Source organism: Lytechinus pictus, chromosome 2 (assembly GCF_037042905.1).
Source record: "Lytechinus pictus isolate F3 Inbred chromosome 2, Lp3.0, whole genome shotgun sequence".
In the NCBI taxonomy this organism is placed as follows: Eukaryota; Metazoa; Echinodermata; class Echinoidea; order Temnopleuroida; family Toxopneustidae; genus Lytechinus; species Lytechinus pictus.
In genome coordinates, this window is record NC_087246.1 from 25,201,762 (window position 1) to 25,223,959 (window position 22,198).

The 22,198-nt window shown below is 34.7% G+C and overlaps 1 protein-coding gene across 1 annotated transcript; it reads right to left on the reverse strand.

Annotated features, from left to right (window-relative positions):
- Positions 1 to 128: 128 nt before the first annotated feature.
- Positions 129 to 21,042, reverse strand: LOC129254514 (carbonic anhydrase 2-like; the record flags this gene model as incomplete). Its single annotated transcript, XM_054892978.2, has 7 exons — positions 129 to 4,027; positions 7,654 to 7,763; positions 12,163 to 12,214; positions 12,719 to 12,781; positions 14,113 to 14,208; positions 16,408 to 16,526; positions 20,835 to 21,042. Coding segments are annotated over 7 exons (780 nt in total), but the record flags the coding sequence as incomplete, so codon positions are not given.
- Between the last annotated feature and the right edge of the window lie 1,156 nt (positions 21,043 to 22,198).

The following is a 22,198-nucleotide window of genomic DNA, read 5'->3' on the forward strand; positions in this document are numbered from 1 at the left end:
CACACTCTCTCTCCCTCGCGTTCCTTTATTTCTCTCCCATCTTCCTTCCTCCCCATTCACCCCTCTTTCTATCTCTCTCATATTACTCATTTCAATGCCAAGAATAAATTCAACAAGAAACCACAATGTATGTTTTTTTTCTTTTATTCTTATGTATTGTCCCTAGATTCTCTCTTGAAATTCCTTCAACATACTGAAATTCAGAGTCGCCACATGTTTGATTGCATTTGTGCATATCCATTATACAACTCTATTATACATATAATATGCAAATAAATACAAGGGTTCCAGCACTTTTACCATTACAGCATGATCCAATAATAAGTCTGTTAACAAGCTCCCGAGATGAAAGGAATGTCTATAACTGGACAATTGCACTATAAAATGAATATTTAAATATTCTGTCATTACAAATCCTTACAATCAAACCAAGCAGCTTGATACAAATATGGACCTGTCAATTCTGAAAAAAATCAAATAAAAGTAAACCATAGATATATCATATCTAGTCTAGTATCATACCAAAGTGTACCTTTATTTTACCCTGGATACAATATACCATCAATGTTATCCACTTTAAATATTTTGCTTGTCTTTCATACATTCAGCCTTGGATATATAATTTAATTACCTAGTTCAAAGAGGGATATTACCTTGTTATAATGCCTTTCTACCATGTAAGTTAAGTTTGCTTTTATAAGTCATTGGAGGTGTTTCACAGAGATTTAAGAGTGACTTAGAGTCACACTTAACTTTAAGTTGCCGGCGGCATAATAACACATAGCGCATTGGTCAGGTCTTGCACACGGGGAGCACAACTACTGTGTATCCTCAAATCATATCGTACATTAAATATCATATGCGCGTTGGTGTTTAAACATGACCCTAAGGGATATTGCAAGAAAATATTTGCAATCAATGTCAAATATTCTGTTGCAATTTTACAATTGATTGATCACTTTTGACTGTAGCAAATCAGATTGCACTCCTTGTTTCAAAGAGTAGATTAGCAATCAATTACAAATTTGTAATTAATTGCAAGATATATGATTGATTCAGGGCCCACAAAAGACTTGCAATTGATCGCAAGTTTCTTGCAACACCCCATAAGTCACACTTAACTCTTTGTGAAACACCTCCTTAAATTAATCATAATTTGTAATAATAATAACTTGGATGGATATCAAGTAAACTACCCATAATCAATGATTGATGTCAAATGTACCTTTGCATTACTGAACCACACATTGATTCAGTGGCATTATGAAATCATGTATCTCAGTTTTAAAGGTCGCTTCAATGACATCTGCTCCGACAACAATTGCTCCAATGGAAAAATCTGCACGTTAACCAAACATGAAAACCTAACCTCCAAAACTAAATAAACTCTTATCCTTATCTTTACATTATTCTGAACCAAAAACTCTATTACAATCCTAACTCTAACCCTATGCCCTCTGAGATATTAAGACCGTAGCAATTGCCGCAGGAGCAAACGTTGTGTCACTAAAAGGTCATCAATATGGTGTTTGACATGATTGTTAGAATCTGATACAAAAACAAAAATGCTTCGAGTATTTTCATTATTTCCAGCTGGTACTTCATACCAAATTCAATCATTAGAACACATTGATCAGATATTCAAAGGGTATTATGTATGATGGCTTAATCAAACCGATCATTTCAACTAAGGAAATATAGCACCTATATTTTAAGACTTATTATTATATCTGCCATAATGTTAAACAAAGCATAATCTTAAATTCATATATTTTGGTTTGAAAATTGATAATATATAATATGATTTAGTACAAAATATACATATCTAACTTCTCAATGTAAATGCAGTCTCTGATTAAACACTATATGAAAATCATTCTTTTCCAATAAAGAATTTCACTTTCAAATTTATCGGCATGATCAAGAACCAGTAGCAAATTATATACATAATTATTTGAAATATGATAAATAATATGAATAATTTATAATTTGCACTGAATATATTTGTTTTGTATTATTGGTAAGCAGCATTGAAAATTGAATTAATATTAGAATATTTCATTTGAAACAAAACCATACTGGTCAAAATGTAAATGAATATAGATATATGTGAGATCAACAAAAATGGAATATTAATCTTTATGTACTCAATCTGCCAAATCTATTGATAAATCTGACTGTGATCGATCATTCATTAATGAACAAAGTATAGATTGCTTGCCCAATATTTTAAGTTTGAAATACATGGTTTACATACAAAAGCATATTGTGATATAAGATTTCAAGTGCATACCTATTATGTACTACAATGATTGTCAATATTGAATATACATACAGATACAGCGATATAACCTCACTCTGTAATTTTTCAGAAAGTCTTATTAGAATCTTTTCTCTCTGTAGCTGGGACTCCCGGTGCTATAAAGTGGCAACAACAGCAAGTTTCATACATTAATTCTATACTTATCATAAGAAAATATCCATCTATAAATAAATAAACTACTCATCTGTTTGCATATACATTTCATTTATACACCCAATCACTTCAACAATAAATGCATACAATATATTATTATTACAACAAATCACTTCAACAATAAATGCATACATTATTATAGAAATAAAACACCTTCCGATCTAAACACCAATATTACTTTATAATTTCATGATCACTTTTCAATCAACAACAATTAATATCTTTGACTTGACTAAATTGAGCAAGGTTTCTGGGGTTTTATTGCATGGTAGAGTTGACACATCTGAGAGGTAAATGAGACAAAACTTCGTATTGTGTCATATCAAAACTGCAAGTTTTATATTCTCTCATATATTTATAATCTTTGCTATTGTGCACTAATACAAGGTGCAAAGGGAAGACAGTGATGGTTTATGTGACTAAGTACAAGAAAGGATCCATATATAATTAGTAAAGCACCATTAGCCAAGCTCTAATTTTCTATTGTTTCATTCTCAACCATTAATATTTATTCAGATTAATCAATTATTTCAACATAACCTAAAAATTGCACATAAATTTTGTTCTAGATTAAGGGGAAAATACAAATCTAAATACCTTCTCTTGATTTGGTTATCTAAATCACAAATCAAGGCAAAGCACCTATTCACTTAAATAAATTTCTTCTGTTACTGAAATGAAATAATAATTACTAAAGTTTATCCCTTATCATATTTGAGATTAAATGGCAACATAAACCCCTAAATTTACAAACTTAAAGAAAACAAACTCAAGCAAAGGAATTATGCATCTGAGATTTTATCTCTTTTCAGAATGTAATAGCATGCATTATGCCCCATATATGAGAAAGAAAACAAACACAAAATGTACCACCATAAAAGTAAGAAAGGTAATACGAAGGGTTTCATCTGTAAGATCAGTGAAAGTATAACGCCATATAGGGCACACATTAATATTTCTTCCACACGCAATGCATTCTGGACAGGCGCAAGGAAAGATCACATGACTTTATTTAGTGAAATAATTCATTGAAATTAGACAAAATGATTGTATATCAAATTATAAATGATAAAATCAATTTCATATTCATACCCTTTCATAATTGGGCCTTTGAAGAAGCTAGGCTGTATTTTTGTATTATATTTCATTTATTATTGTGAGCAAAGCAGTTATGGTTTTTCTTGCTTTGAATTGACCCAAATTATTGTTAGTCTTGTTTCAGGTTATATCATTTTTGTTTGAGCTGGACAAGTACCTGATTAAGTAGTTCATTTCTGTTGTACTGTAAATCTTGGTAAATACAGAAGATTGATTTTTAATGATTTTTTAATGAGCTTAGATTTGACATGTGAGTAAATGGGAGTCTTAATTACTAATGTGTGCCCTATACAGTTCCATCAGGATATACCTCCACTGTATCTACTGTTGGAAGGTAGCCCTGACGACTCGTCCATTGAGATCACAGAGTGGACGGTAGTTATTGACCAGTTTACCTGGGCCCTCTGGAGTCTCGCCGTCACAATGATCTTGTAGCTCACGAAGTACTTGAAGCTGAAAGATTACCAGAATGAAAGAAAAAGACGGTTAATCAAATTATTTGATTTGAAAGAAACAGCGCAATCTATAGTTTCAGAAATTTGTGATCTACAAAATTGCTCAACGAAGATAAGATTATCCAATACAAGAACCCAAGAAAATAAATATGAAACTAGAAAGAAAAATTCAACAAAGTTAGAGGATAAGGCAAGAATATGAGAAGACACATTTTAAAGTCCACTGTTTAGTCATAGCATACATGTAGCCAGTAAAGACACAGAATCAAGAAAATGAGATCCTCCATCTTGTCAAGGAGAGAATTAGATCCTTGCTGGTTTCATGTCTTTTTGTCCTGACAAAGCCAACTTGAAAAGATTCCATGTAGAACTACTTTTAAGATTCAGAAAATAGATAATAACATGTAGAAAGACTAGTAATGAGAGAACACAGTGGCGTACCTGGGATTTTTCACAGGGGGGGCAAAACCGTCTGCCAAAAAATTTGACAAGCAAAAAAAAAAAAAAAAAGGTCTTCAATCACAAATGAAGGATTTCGTACCAGAAAAAAATTTGACAAGCAAAAAAAAAAAAAAAAAAAAAAAAAAAAAAAAAGGGTCTTCAAGCTCGTCAGGGGGGGCAGGGATACGTCCTTTGCATGGGTTGTGGCTCGTCAGGGGGGGGGGGCAGACTGCCAACTCTGCCCCCCCCCCCCCCCCCCCCCCCCCCCCCCCCCCCCCCCCCGTAGGTACGCTAGTGAGAAAACACCATCTGGTCTTGTGGAAACTGACAGATTACAAAATAAAAAATAAAAAGAAAGAAATAATTCTTGGTTCCATAAAACAGCACCATCTGGACTCTTATATTTGTAATATATGCTGGGAAGAGAAAGATTCTAAACAAAATATCATTAATAATAAGTACCCTTTTGTCCGATATAACTGATGAATATATTAGACGCTGAAATATTTACAAGATCTAACAGGGAGACAAAATAAAATTGATTCCTTGGTTTGGTCAAATAACTAAAGGATAAAAACTTTTTGTATCAAATGCTAAGTGTCTTCACACAGCAACTTGTGTATTTCATTGAAAATTGCAAACCAACATCTTCATTTCTTCAAAATTTAAGATATATGAAAAAGAAAATAAATGTCAATAAAGCAGAATCATCTGGTGAAAAAATACAAGATAAAAGACAAAAAAATATCAATGGACCATTTTGGTTAGAATGAAATACTGCCATCTGCAGTCAATGATAGTATAACAGTTTAGAAAAAAATTCTTGCAATATGCCAGTGTTCAGAATACAAGTACCACGGTCCAAAGGTAAAGGCATAAAATAAACTAATAACATAAAATATGCAAAACAACAGAAAATTAAAGGTTAATATGATCATCAAGTTAATTGGAATAAACAGAGAAATCTAAGCAGGTACAAAACTTATTATATACAAATATGAAGGTCATACAAATTCAATGTTACATTTTTTATCATAAAATGATATACATAATATAGTCAAGGCACAAATGGGGAGGCAGTGATCTCACCAACTAATATTTCTCTTTTTTTATAGAAATTTTGAAAATGTGTTGTTTTTGTTGATATAACAATTTCCAGAGTGTATAGTAACACATTTGATTGTGACCAAACTGAAAATTCATTTAAAAAAATGAAAATCTGACATTTCATACTGTGAGTTTGTTATCAAGTGATTTACACAGGTATTTGCTTGCCCACAGTAGACTAGTATCATGCATATGTGGGGTCATTGTTGTGATGAAGGGTGGGGACAAAAACACAACAAATTTGATATTTGTCTATACAAATTTGTCACCACCTACTCACTGACTTGAAAATTCAAGATTTAATCAAACATTTATCAAATTTCAAAAACTTCATTATTTGTTATCCAATTTCTTTCAACTTTTACCTATTCTGTTTTTCATCCTTTTCTCCCCCCCCCCCCCCAATTAATTATTTCATCTTCAAGATGCCATTACACTCAAATTCTGACCTACATGTATATATGCATTCCAAGATAAATGGGAGTTGAGGAATACATAATTTCCAATATAATTTTCTGAAAAGCAAGTAATGGGCACCCTTCTTGTAACATATGCTGGTTGTATCATATAAAGATCCAGATGTAAATTTAAAACCCCTCAATATCCTAGAGATAGAGATAGCAGAGGTGATACCAGTATATTTAATAAAAGAATAATTGAGGGCAGTTTATTTTGACAGGAAATTAGGAATCCCTCATTCTCTTCTATGATTGACTATTTGAATGACCACTTCATCACCACAAGATTCATATTTGCAACTGGGTATATTTGTTCAGAAACAAAATACAGCCCCCCCCCCCTCACCTAGCTGTTTGCTGTAAAAAAAAAAAACAATTGAAAGTGATCATACTAGTGGCCACATGACAATTCTTTGAAGTAGTCAGACTTTCAAGCACCATTGGAATTTACCCCCCCCCCCCCCAAAAAAAAAAAAAAAAAAAAAGGAAATGCACCTGATATGCAACATATGACAGCAAAATTTTTGTCAAAAACATTAAATTTTACTAATTTGAGTTTTTGATGAACTGAAAAAAACCCTGCAAATTTGCCAATACAACTCATCTCCCATGACAAGCCTTGTCATCTCCACCCCATTCATTTGTATATTTTCAAGGGTACACCAAAATATACATGCACGAATGTCCCTATTAAAGAGTATACTGCATACATTTCAATAGGATTGCTTAGAAGTGACCATTAATCCAAATATCAACCAACATATATAATATATATATATATATATATATATTGTTTAAAACTTTATAGATTCCTGAATATGTTCAGATTAAAATCCAGGTCATCTCACTTTAGTTCCATCATAGCAAATCTATCAATCTTGTTAGGAGTAAATTCAAATATTCACAATTCTATTGTGCAGACCTGCCAACCTCTGGGAATGAAAAACTGTATTCTGTGATAAAAAAAACTGTATTTTTCCCCAAAAAGTGTATTTCATAATAAAATGCTTGGCGCACTCGCTCATCGCGGCGCTCAAGCTGCATGCAAGCTAAAATGCGCACTGCTCTTGCAGATGAAAAAAAAAACATTAAAACATGTGTATATCTTCACCCTGGTTTGAACAAAATGATTGAAAAAAAAAAAAAGTTACCTGAAATTACATTGATCTAATAACCATATTTGTGCACGTTTTATGAAATAGAGACATATAGAGATTATTTTTCTCAATAAATTACGATTTAGTTAAAAAAAGAAGAAAAAAAAACGATTTTTTTTTTTTTTTTTTTTTTTTTTTTTTTTTTTTTTTTTTTTTAAAACGTATTTTTCAAAGAAAAACGTACTGCCGTATTTTGGTTGCAAAAACGTACTAAATACGGCTAAAATGTACTGGTTGGCAGGTCTGATTGTGCTGCAGTGATACTGGACAATGTATTGATTTCTTTTTACAGAAATCTAAATAAAAGAAACTATTTGGCATATCTCATTCAACAAAAAGAAAACCAAAAATAACATCTTACAGGCAAGCAACAAATATCACTAGGAAGTATTCATCAACTCTATCCAGTACAAAGAAGATGGAAACCTCAATTCACTGAAATAGAAGAGTTTGTTTCTCACCTGCTGTTCCGAGACTTCTATGGGGTTTCTGAAGAGAATGAAAGTGACACTCTCGTAGCAAGGTGGTGTGGTGAGGGAGCCCTCATACGTCCAGTAATCCTTTTTATTTTCTGTCGTAGAGAATCAACGAATTATAGAAAGATTGTATTGTAGATTTCACCAACATTAAAAAAGTAGGAACAACATATTTTAGATAAGTCTTGAAATAAACTAAACACCCTATCAAACGAGATGAAAAGATATTCATGGGCAATGTAACATATAGCTCATGGTGCTAACTTTTATGACTTATCATACACAATAATCAATGCGATCAATCACTGAAATCATCCCCACTAAAGCTTTATGTCATGGAGCCCAGATCAGTGATAAACATATTTGGTTTTACAATTGATACCAATTGTAACTCTTATCATGAACTATAAATATGACAGTGTATGAAATCAATTATAATCCTTTATCACACACACAAAAAAAATCAATGCGGTCAATCGTAGAAATCAAACCCACGATCGATCACTAAGCTATATGTCATGGGGCCCTGATCAGTGATAAACAATATATTTGGTTTTACAATTGATACTGATTGTAACTATATCATGAGCTATAAATATGACACTACAGTGCGTATCAAAAAAAGTTTACACTTTGAAAAAGCCCTGGGAATTAAAAAATATACAACATGTGGGTAATTTTTTCACATATAATCTTGGGTTTGGGTCTCATCTATCTAATGCAAGTAAAAGTTTTGACAGAATGTTACACTTGAGTGAGCACTGTCCATTTTTGTAAAGCTAGCAGAAATCTATTTGCGCAGAAATGCCAGTTTTCACGCTTTGTGAAGGGGAAAGGGCGAAATCAAATTTACCCTGCGAAACATTTCTCATCCATTTCCCTTGCACTTTTAGTCAATTGAAACTAAACGGATATATACAAGCTATCTGTAACAATTTTGCCACCCAAATTGAAATTTCAACACTTAGTAAGCACAACCTTTACCCTTTTTGTGCCAGCTGGATCTGATGACATAACTGAAAAGTTTATATCAGACATCTCCAGCATTTTTTCACTAAGTTTGTATCATTTAAAGTGGGTTTACATTTCATTTTTCATTTAATACTTGTTTCTCCACACTTTTCCCAAGCTTGAAAATAATCAACAAAATGAAAATGAAGCCTAAGCCATTTCATGTAATTCACAGCTCTGTGTAAAGCAAATATCGTCATGATGGCCTCGGTGTGTGGGGGAGTGGGGTGGGGCGCAATGCACTCTTTGAAGTGTTTTTGGCAAGGAAACAAGTTAAAAAAGGTAAAACATATCATCAAATAAATTTTACTAGCTAAATTCCTTGTGTTCTTCATGATTAAGGTCTACTTTTATTCGCATAACTATTTCAGAGTTCTGCGCAAATCATTTTTCACTAACTTTTCAAAAGTAAGTGGTGCTCACTCAAGCGGAAATATTTTTCGACAGTTATATCGTCATTTGCTTAAGTGGATCTGTACCAATATTAAAATGTGGAAAAATCTTCAGGATATTACAAACATATAATTTTACAGGATTTTTGCTAAGTGTAAACTTTTTTTTGATACGCACTGTATATTAAATCAATTGTGATCCTTTATAATTTGTTACAAGTCAGAGATCTAATCGTGTACGATCTTGTAAGATATTTTCCCTTTCATTTCTTCATGCACCATTGCATCGGATTGCCGTTTGTTATATTTTAAACTTCTCATGTCAAATGGATTTGATCTGGACCCCATTGATCATAGTACTTTTTTTGAGTGATTACAATGACCACAATTTACAGAAACATGTAATAATAATAAGAGTATTTATAATATAACTATGTTACTATGCCTATGTAAAGATCAATCATATGATCGGTCAAAAAGCTTGTTGAAATGGGACCCAAAGTTGTACTGATCTTGTGTATCAGACTGTGCTCAGTGTATAAAAATCTATAAAGTCTGAAAAAAAAAGGTATGACCTAATTCTAATTCAAACATTGATCAAAATGGTGCCATAGCTCTGAGGAGTACGATAACAGCCCCCTTTGTGTGCCATATTTGCACATATATATGCTTTTAAATTTCTATCAACACACTGTTTGTTTTAAATGATTAGGTAGCTAACAACAGGTGGATCAAACAAATGTCGGAAAACGGCCTCATCAACCTGATTAAACATTAATTTTCTTGTGTTTTGTATTTGCTAAAGAGTGTGAATGTCTCTCAGACACAAAATGAATATAATTACACAAAATGGGCCAGCTTTCTATTTCAACCATACATGTAAAAACATTAAATTGTTTTACAGGAGTGTTTATATTAAAAGGGAATAATACAGGTATCAAAACAAATTGTGTATTCTTGCACCAAACTGCATATTAGCTACTAAATCAACCAAGCAGAAGAAAAACATGTGGTTAGATGATGGCTTTTCATTAATTTGAAAAATCTACAATCCTGTTTACAATGACATCAAAAAAAGTAGTAATCAAATTAGTTTTCTTTGTAGGCCTATTACTCAATGATTCACTCAAAAATAGTACAGTTGGATTTTCACAAAAAGGACGTGCGACATTCAGTGGGCTAGTTCGTCCTTTATTCCTTGCAATTTTTGTTCATTTTTAATATCTTAATCACCCGTTTCTAGACAAATCTGATCCAAGGCCATATTGGGGAAAATTTCAATGCTTTAATGTATGCCAAATTCACCAATTGGCACTACTAAAGGCACATAAATCAAAATAGAGCAGTAATTTCCCCTTCCATGTTGAGAGCTAAAGTCAGTTTAAGTCCGGGTTTTTTTTTAAATGAAAAGATCTCGACAAGTGACTGCGAGTCAAGTTCATAAGGGTTGATTCTGAGGCGTCTATTTAAATATAATGCTTTTAGGAAATACGCCCTGATGAAAACTTGATCTCTCTGATTCATTTGTGGTTAAAGACAGAATTCAGATTTGAAAACTGTGAAGGAATATCTGTTAGAGTGATCAGGATGAGGTGTTTATTTACAACTTAAAATTGGGGATTAAAAATTGTAGTAAGCATTTGGAAACCCTGGTATAAATATCGGATGAGGTTATCTGAAAGGCAATCCTCATTTCTTTCTATATTTTGAATACCATGAAAAGAATTCAAAAGCTTACAACTTCTTAATAACATTATCCCTTCAAGCAGTGATTGTTCGGTGTTGAAAGGGCTTCCATCTTACATTCTGTACTAGCACATTTTCTCGCTGAACAATTACGTTAAACTCGATTAGCTAACCTCTCACTTGGCACCGCTGCCAATTGGTGCAATAAAAGGAAGCAATTAATTAACAATTTTTTCGCTGAATATTGCGATAGCTTTACATAATAATCCTCTTCCTGATCCTATTGGTTCCCAACATAAACCTCTCATTACCAATGTGTCGCAATTCTAGACTAGGTCAGTATCTGGTGTTAATTTTCTGACCAATAATGTGGCCAAGGATTAAATTCTTGAAACATGTGAAAGAGTTAAGGTCAAATTTGAATCTGGTTTTAATTTGGGTTTGCAGTTTAGGGGTAGGGTGTGATCATGCTTTGTATAAAGTTTTGAAACATTAGAATTCTGCAAGAAAGTGGTTAAGGTGCTCTATTAAACGATTCCACGACATTTGCTCTGCTATAAATTCCACACACTAATCAAATAACGAATTTCAAGCCTGGATTTAACACTATACCCAACCTTAAACCTAACACAAAACCCTATTGCAACCCTAACCTTACAACTTAGACAAAATAAAGCCTGGAGCAATTGTCGCAGGAGCAAATGTTGTAACAACAACTATCAATGGAGTATTGTGTATTCTATGCGACACTGGACAGCAATGATATACTCATTTATTCCATTATTTCATCATTATATCATAATATGGTTATATCCTTCTTGAGTATATAGTATACAGATATTGCCTACCTAGAGTTTGAATATAACATTTCCTCTCCCCGACGGAGTTATATTTTTCCCAAGGGATTATATTTTGCCTGAAGCGGGCAGCGCTCAGGGAAAATCTTCTCCCGAATGAAAAATATAGCTAAGGGGAGTTGCAATGTAATTTATTAAAACGATAGACCAGGCAATATTTGTTATATTATATAGTCTATGTGGATTCGCCATCAGAGATTGCATTCATCAATGATCTGGCTCCAACCCAAAATTCTTGCTACAGCTCTGATCCATCTACGTCATAATAGAATTTTCTTTGAAAATAAATCAAGCGCGTTATTCATGCAATCGACGCGTTAATTCTAGCGCGTGCATCATTACACAACTTGTAGGCAGCGAGTGACGTCACCTTAGTGAATATAACAATGCAATTGACAATACAACGCAGTTATATTCACTGAGGTGACGTCAAAACCTAGAATATAACAAATGCAATCCTCGCAGCTATGGTCACGTGATGGCGTATTGACCTATCAATGATTCGAATCTACATAACCTATGTAAAATTACTTTATATTGCGCTTTACCTGGTAACAGACAGCTGGGATCAAATCCTCCCTCCACAGTTGCAGTACAATTCTGTAAACACAATGAAAAAAAAACAATGGAGACTTAATACATTGCACTGGTAGTGTATCGTATTGCTCCTATGAAATATTAGCTTTCTACAAAAAAGGTACTTAGAAAATATGAATGCCATACTGCCATTATTCTTCACAGACTCTTGAATGCAATCCTAAAGTTAAAATATTGATATTATACCCTCATGGAAATTTCTTCACCTATCACAGGTTTAAAGGGAGAACAACTGATGCCGAGTTGATCTGAAAGGAAGACAGAAAATCAGATTGGTGAAAATTTCCTAAAAAAGTGGACCAGCGATAGCGATAGTTGTACATAGTCACTAGACAGTAATTTCAAAGAGGCTGAACAGGCAATGTTGCTATGATATTGGAGGGGGTAACTCCACCATTTGATGATTCCCTTATACTGTATTCAAGATAATTATAATAACTGAGTGAGGTAGAAAACGGAATTGAAAATTGCCGTGATGTGGAGTTAAATTATATTACAAATTCTCACCTTGTTAAGAGCCTTCTTCAAGCAAGGCACCAGCTTTTCAAAACCTTCATGTGGCTTTCCAACCTGAAAAAATAATTGTTAAAATACAAAATATTGAAATGACACAAGTGGAAATACATTAAAGGATTACACCACGGAGGTAGAACCGCCATGATTACACCCACAAGATAGAATCAAATGTATCATGTCATATGACCCTAGCCACAATAGTTCAAAACCAGGTTATATTTCGTAAACTGATAATTCCCAACCCTGAGAAAAATATACCTTGCTTCCTTCTTATCTCGGATCAATATCATTTACAAATGGAAAGGGAAGCAACCTATTTTCCTCAATAAATTAGATTTTACAAAGAGATTTCACAGTACACAATGTGTTCCTTCTTGATAATGAGAGGCAAAAAATAAAGAACATACTCAAACTCAAAGCTTTGGTAAGATTGTACTCCTACCATGGAAACCTTCAAAATTAATTTGAACAAGATTATACTGTAACTTTTAACAAAATAAATTGAAGATTATATTACATGCAGTTAATGAATATCAGAATCAAGAATTCTTTTTAAAAAGAAAATATGATCTGATATTTCTCCACATGCTGGAATATTATCTTGAAAGAAAATGAATCACCATCAATTCATTGAATGGATATATAGAAAAACCTATTTAAATTTCTTACAATGGCTATGGTATGTTGACCAAACAGCATTCTTGAATTGTTTAATAATGTCGAAGAAATTCAACTGTAAAATTCATCAGCAAAGGCCATATTCAAATGCTGTATCAAAATTGAATTTGTTCTCTCAATGAAAAAAAAATCATTTATAAAAATCTTCACAGATAAACCTGTGATGAAAACAATTTCAGTTTAACATTGACTTGGCTAGTAAGTAAACAATCCAAAAAACAAAAGTGCTTGATCACAATTAAGATTCAAGAACAATTTTTCATAATTTATCAATCTTTATATTTCATTTTATTCTATATCTGATTTTAATTAATTTTAGTCATTCATTCATTCATTTCTATATTCATTTTATTTATTCATTTTTCATTTATATTATTACTATTTTTATTTTCTTATTTAATTAATTTTAGTCATTCATTCATTTATATATTCATATTATTTATTCATTTTTCATTTATTATTATCATTTCTATTTCTATTTTTAATTTTTTGGAGGGGCATCATTGGCATTTACTGAACCTTTAGCATAACTGAAAATGGCAGAACAACACTCTGAGGAGTATAGCTTCTGTTTTATTCATTACCAAAGGCAATTCTACAGCTAGGTGAGCTAGGAAGGTGCAGGATTTCGATTAATTCTCAGACTCTAGCTAGAGCTTCATATGACCTTTACAATCTCATGGATACGAGCCTCCGGAGAATCTTACCTTAATAAATGATCCAAGCACAGCGATGCCCTTATCACATTTGATAGCGTCATTGACGGTCTTGAATTGTCCGGTGTTCCAATGAACAAGGTGAATCTAGATAGAGAGAGGAAGGAAAGATGGAATTATTAATACAATTAAGAGGGAATGATATAGGAGCTGGCTGGACCTAAGAATTGCAAAGGATGATATCTTGTGAATCTGTTTTAAGTTTATTCATATGCATACTCAGTGGCGGATCGTGGGGGGGGGGGGGCACATCTGGCCAGTGCCACCCCCCCCCCCCCCCCCCCGAGAGGCACACAAAGTATTTTTAGTGGAATATGTCATGCATACACATGAAGACCTTTTTTTTAATGGGGTTGTCAAAATTTTCCTGTACAAAAATTCCCCCCCCCCCTCTTTGGAAAATCCTGGATCCACCCCTATAAAAACTTATTTGAAACAGAACTGTTGCTGGCTGACATTGTGAATGCCCTTTGATTGAATGTGACTTTAAATCATATTATGAATAGTTTATTACCTTGGCAAACAAGAAATCGTTATTCTTGAGATGATAGCGATCACACAGAAAACATATAATTCAAGAACAGTGCAAAGTATGATCTCCTTTGATATTAAATGAGAGTTGTTTGGTTGTACGGGATATTGTAGGCCTACTGCTTTTTAAGAGAGACAACTTTCACAAATCTTTTGAGTCCAGACATGACGGGTTGCAAGAAACCTATTTTTTATTGATTACAAATATCACTTGCAAATTCACGATTGATAGATCAAATTATAGTCGGGAAATACATCTGTCCTTTCTCCCTGACAGAGCAGATCAGCTTTCAATAGCAAGTATGCAATTGATTTCAAGACTTTTTAAGATTAATTTGGGGACCAAGAGTTTGATTGCAAGCGATTGCAGGTTTCTTGCAAGGCCACCAAGGTCTGTCCTGGATGCCGATGACCAGCTCGAGATGGTGTCCTTGTTCCACTATTAGCCAGACATACGTACAAGACTTCTTGTATCGATGCTTGCAGGGAGGGAGGCGAGACTTCCCACTGTATTTTCATATATCTATGAATCACTCCACTTCCCTACATCACCAACTCACTGAGTGGGTGAATGAGAGAGTGATGAAGAATTAGATAATGGCAATTCCTTCCAATGTCCTTAACTTCTATTAATAAACCATTGCAAGGCTAATACGAGGAAGTATCCAAGGGGTTTTCAAGAGATGCAGGAACTGCCCTAGGCTCCTACATCTCAATTTAAATGCACACACTGTCCGCTAGGTGTTGAGTTTCTTCATGCCAGACGGGCGATCCTATATATTGGTTTGGTTGGTTGAAAAACAAATTGATAGACAGTAGATCGAGATTTTAGGATGAGGTGTTTATCATGCAGAGGCTCTATGAGATTTTTAAAAAGAAATAAGGAGTTCAGGGGGCTATTATACAAAGTATAATGATTGAGCAGAGAGTTGATTTGTATGCGTGATTGCACATAATGACCAATGAACTCAAGGGGAAAGATAAATCCCATGATCTGACTTATTTTATGACCATTTTTCAGCCCACACACACTCATTGATTGGTAGAAAATTTTTGCAATCAACCACCAACATAACGCTTTGACCTACTTACTAGTTTTTCAAGCAGTTTTGACTTCAGGATCTTGCTGCCTGTGTACATGGTTATGTTTTTTTTTATATTTTCTTGTAAAATACGATACATTTTCTTTTATTGAAAATCATCCTTCTATTTTGTCAATGTGTTACCCCACCATACAACTTAAAAGCCTTTTAGACCCAACTCTCATCTATTTTGCTTAAGTGGTTTTCTTAAACCACTTTACAAATCTAAAGAAGATAGCTTCACTTGCATCATCACGATCTCCTGAACTGGTTGCCATAACCACTTTATGTAAAATAGTCTTGTCGCTATGGGAATGCTCTCAGTGGGGTTAGATGTTTCACAAAAATTGAATAGGCATAAACATTACAGTCTACATACCTAGTAGTGCACCCTACATACATACACAATTGTATTTCCGGGTGAAGATCGCTTCCGAAGAACGGTTGTATCCTCATCTATGCTTAAACCAGTTGAATAAGGCATCTACTTAAATTGGTTTGGAAATTGGAAGACCACTTAACATCACTTCCAAGACCACTTCAAGGGTTTCCATTACATGTTAAAATGGTTTCCACTTTAACTGGTTTAAAAAAGTAGGTGAAAATGGGGTCTTAGTGACAAAAATGACCTTACAGATAATAATGCGAACCTAGTTTGCTGTTAAGAACTTACCTCAGCTGCGTACTGTTTGCCATCGATGGTATGTTCTGCACCTTCTTTGTCTTCCTTTCCCCAATGAGCATGGAACTGAACGAGCTGATAGTTGTCTTCTAATGGACCCCCGCTCAGATCTAGTACCAAGAGACAATTAGACTAATTGGATCAGGCTATCAAACTTAACATCAATGTCATAGTTGTATCCTGTCGGGTAGCGAGCTCTATTGGACGTGACAATCATGACAATGAAGAGGAAACCTTTGTCGAGGGGGCAAGCCATACCAAGAAGCAATGCAGGAGCATGCAGGGGGAAAGTAGCAAAAAGGTGGAGCAAGCAAGTCATAGAAGTTTGTAGATAGATGGTTTGCTCAGGGGCATTCCAAGAAGATTGGGAAATCATTCTCATTCTCATCCAAGACCATTGCCTTTCTTACTGAATTACCTATTTACCTTGCCTAAGTTCAGGTTGAGTAAGTGTGTTATATGACGGTAAACAAGTTGGTAGCCACCTGAAGAAATTTGTTAGCACACTGATGAAACCAAAAATGAACTTTTTTAGAAACCGTAGGATGCGACTCCATTGATTCGGGAGGAATGGCTTGGTAATAGGAGCTGGAATAGAATAAAAGTAACTGAAACAGAGTATTTCAACACTATATCAAGCTACATTCTCAGGGCACCTTTCAGAAATCTGTTCTCACTGTTTTAAATATGCATTATTTTCGATCAAAGTGAATGCCTATTCATTGGCATTTTAGATCTGGTTGGATTAGCCTCTGAAGATTTGTATGACATCATTCATCCGTATCACATCAGGACGCATGTATCTTACTCCTTAAGCATATGTACCTGATAAAATAACACTGAGGAAGCATTTATGTTCCTATTGGGACACTGGTCATGTTGATAGGATGTCATAAGCTGGAACTGTATTAACGTGGCAGAGATACTGCTACAACTGTATAGTAGGAACATAGCATAGAGTTGTGGAAAAAAAATGAAAAGAATGACATATTTTCAAGTCCCTGAATATGCTGATTATATTTGAGCACAATTATCAGAAAACAAATTAATAACCACTATATCCTGTGTAATTTTAGGTATAAATTTTTATGTGGTTATAGGATCATTGTGCACAGTGCTGTTAGTGGTTTTATTAGGACTTTAAAATCTGTGATTTATGTGTTTCTTCAAATATATGGCTTGTTCCTATTAGAGGTAGTGATTGTCCCTCTGGAGATTGAGAACAAATTTTAAATTAGTGCTCTTAAAACATCTCGGCCCCGGTCTAACAAAACATTGTCATTAATCCAATCAAGATGAAAACGATAACCTTGGACCCATTGCAGAAAGAGTTGTCTTTAATTTTATGCAACTTCAAGTTCCTTCTGATTGGGTAAAAAATCAAGTTGCATTTGATTTCCAGAGTTGCTTTCGATCGCAACTCTTTGTGCAACATGCCCCAGGATATATAGCTTTCCACAGTTGACGTTGATTAGATCAATTGCAACTCTTTGTAAGACGGGCCAGATATCCGGGTTGCATTCTCCCTTTATTATGTTTCATGCTACATGATTTCTCCCACATTTGGAGTTGGAAGCGCTCCAGACTCTGCTGCGCTCAGTACAGCAACCACGTATTACCCTGGGAAATACCCTTGAGGGCCCGGAATATATCAGCCAATGTTATCAAAATAGCTGGCTAATTGTGATCCAGGGAAATTAACCCGTCACTTCTAGCTCTAGCTAATCTGCAGTGACGACGAAAATAGTAGACTAAGATTCCCCTTACACCTGGGATTTTAGCTCAAGCCGAATATCCTATAGCTTTACGGAAAACTAGATCTTGTTCCGGAATGAACGGAGCAGTCGGCTACTTTGCATCACTAGCCATAAACTTCAAGGGATGACGTAGAGTACAGAGTTTTGATCACCATACTCTTGCCACTCAGTTCTCGAGGACCCTAGAAGAGCTAGTTAAGTGAAAGGAAGACTTGATAGGAGGGAGAAGATCCCTGAACTCAACTAATGAAAAAACAAGAGTTTCACATTTTGAATTATACAATGTGTCCAAGAAAAAAAGAAACCTGTATTTAGAGACAGATATCATACTGAAATGTGTTTTAGAACAAATTTGCCATTACTAATAAAAAGTACCCCCATCTCTTTTTTTAATTTGAGACCAAATACTTAATGAACCATTCACAAATTGCAAATTACAAAGTAAACAGTCCTAACAGAGACCTGTCAGAAATGACTTGCACAGAAAAGCACTTGTGTGAATCTGTATTTACTGGAGGTTTTTCTGCACAACTTGATCTTGACATTAAAATTTCATAATCTTCTAGCAAATCTACTTGTAAACTTTTCAAAGCACATTTGATATCAAAATACTTTTGATGATGTGACTATAATATATAATTTTCCTACAGTGGACAAATAGCAGAGCATCCTGGTTGCCTTTTTTTCTGGGACACACTGTATTCATATTGGGACGTGCTGATTGGTCTGTGCAAAGTCGTAGGAGACCTGGAAAGCAATCATCCCCTCTTTTTCAATCCGAAAGTAGAAGTAATCAGCAGAAACACCTTACCCATTATGATAATTACTTTGACAATGATGCTCTTCCCACTTGAATCAATTAATCACCACAAGGTCATAACAAATTATTTATTCATAAATTCCAATCAATTAAGGCCCGGAAAAGGAAAGATAATTGGTTTCCAATGTCAACATGTGATTAGATTCTTTACAAACATTTATTGGATAATGTAATGGAGTATAGACATGCAACAATGGCTTTATATTTTGTTGTATATAAAAATATCAAATTAACAATATTGGTTGGTTCATGGTTGAAAAGATGGTAAATTGACTTTTCTCATATTGAATGTGATTATAAGAATGGTCAACCCATGCATATAGATAGTAGAACACAAACACACACACACACATAAAAATCAACACAACATACACTGTATAGTTATTCATGCACAGAGAGAGTAGAAGTCAAGTGATGGTGAAGCTTACTTTTTCATCAATTGTGTCTTCTAGCTACTTTTCAAAGTAAATAAATCTGCTTAATTAAAAAACAAGTGGAATGCCTCTGGCCGTCTCACCTGCATCACGCGATTCAATATAGCAGCAGTGCTGATTTTGAAAACTACTATAACTCGCACAAGATGTTCAGTGATACTTGGTTACTCTTATTTACACGTTTTATGAACTAGACCAATACACTTATAGAGATATGATGGCAATTTAACAAATACCCCCAACGTGGCCAAAGTTCTTTGACCTTACATGACCTTGATCATGTGACCTGAAACTCGCACAGGATGTTCAGTGATACTTGATTACTCTTATGTCCAAGTTTTATGAACTAGACCAACACACTTTCAAATTTATGGCTGTAATTCAACAAATACCCCAATTTGGCCAAAGTTCATTGACCCTAAATGACCTTTGACCTTGATCATGTGACCTGAAACTTGCACAGGATGTTCAGTAATACTTGATTACTATTATGTCCAAGTTTCATGAATCAGATCCATAAACTTTCAAAGTTATGATGGTAATTCAACAGATACCCCCAATTCGGCCAAAGTTCATTGACCCTAAATGACCTTTGACCTTGGTCATGTGACGTGAAACTCATGCAGGATGTTCAGTGATACTTGATTAACCTTATGTATAAGTTTCATGAACTAGGTCCATATATTTTCTAAGTTATGATGACATTTCAAAAACTTAACCTTAGGTTAAGATTTTGATGTTGATTCCCCCAACATGGTCTAAGTTCATTGACCCTAAATGACCTTTGACCTTGGTCATGTGACATGCAACTCAGGCAGGATGTTCAGTAATACTTGATTAACCTTATGGCCAAGTTTCATGAACTAGGTCCATATACTTTCTAAGTTATGCTGTCATTTCAAAAACTTAACCTCAGGTTAAGATTTGGTGTTGACGCCGCCGCCGCCGTCGCCGTCGCCGTCGGAAAAGCGGCGCCTATAGTCTCACTCTGCTATGCAGGTGAGACAAAAACCTAACTTTACAAGATACTGAATCAGGTAGATGTCTCTATACCTACAACAGGGCATAAATCACAATGAATCGATTCCAAACGTGGGTTATCTGACAACTGCTTCTCTTCAAACCCTTGCTTAATTTTTTTTAGAATCAACTGCACCTAATTAAGCAGGTTCAATGTGCACTTATAACAATTCACACCTTTTACTTTCGGTTTCTACCTCATATTTCAAAACTTACTAAAAAGTTTATTTAAATCAATTATTCATTGCTTATAAGCACAAAGTGTACCCTATAGAAAAAAGTGCACATTGGTCATTTCTCAATGAAGATCCTAAAGAAATTAGACAAAGAAGTCCAGATATTTTGTCTTCATAAAATGTACATTTTTTTCAGAAAACTCTCACTTACTATAGTCACACGCATCAATATCCACTCTGAAGGTATGCCCGTTGTTGACGAGTTCTTTGGTACGTTTAGGGTCATAGCTGATCTTCAACGATCTGTCAGCAAGAGCTTTATCATAACTGGTAATTGAAGTATTGATATCGATAGGAGATTGGCGTTTCCCACTGGCTTGTGGGAAGTTCTCATGCCAGTGAGCTGGACCTGTGTCAGAAAAAAAAACAGATGAGAGAGCAAGAAAATATTATTTTAAAATTTTCACTTCTATATGTATACTGATTAAAGACGATGATAAATATCTAAGCACTTAAAAAAAAAAATTATCATCCCAAAACTGATGAGAGAAAGGACAAATAATTCTTAGAGTTCCCTTTTATTTACACTGTTATTAAGACATTGACAAGTATCCAAACTTTTTCTAAGCAGACTAGAATGGTAATAATATATACTCTGCAGTCCGTAGGCGAGTATTGCAGTCAATCAATGTGTGAGAAAAGTGAAGCAATCACTTCACACACATATTTGATTAAATCCGGGGGGGGGGGGGGCACTCAAATTATATTTTGATGGGGGTGTGCCTCATGAAACTCTGAAATGGGGGTCTAAGGAACTGACCACAAGGGTAAAATACAGGTTCTTGGGAACTAAATATATACCGGGCGGTGTGAAAAACAGAAAGTACGGTGCACGCTGTGCATGTATATTTGGGCGCTAGCGGTGCATGGAGCTGCTAGCGGAGGGAGTTGTGAAGCCGTGCCTGCAGCTCTCGCATGCGGTGCTCGCGCTGGACAATTTTGGCAGGGCTAGGGAACTGAGATATTTCGTAACGGGTGTCTTGCGAGCGGGGCAAGGCAGCTTCTGAATGGAACTTTTGTCATTTGGAGTATCTAAAGAACTGAAAATTAGGTGTGAAAAAGGGGGTCATCAAAGCGACACGTCTCCGTACAACCAATATATGTGAGTGGCCCCCCCCCCCCCCCCCCGGATTAACTCCTTGGTAATTTCTATTTGTTCTGCTCCTACAACAACCATTTTTCATATTAAGTCTTTTTTCAAGTCTGAGAAAATTAATGAACCTCATTTAACTGAATAATCCTATTTATTAGGGGGTATTTTCTATAAACTGGGAGCCCATTTATCATGAGTGGAGAGCAGCAACATTTGCATATTGTCCAAAGGGATGTGAGTGCTGCAGTGGGATCTAAATCCTAGACCCAGTTGTTTTTTATACCAAGACGTAGAGTAGCTCTCGGACTTATAATTACTATTGCAACATGCTTGAAACATTTCAAAGGTACCAATTACATAATATCAATCCCTGATAAACAATAAATTTAATGTGAATAAATGCAATACCAAACCTGATCGTA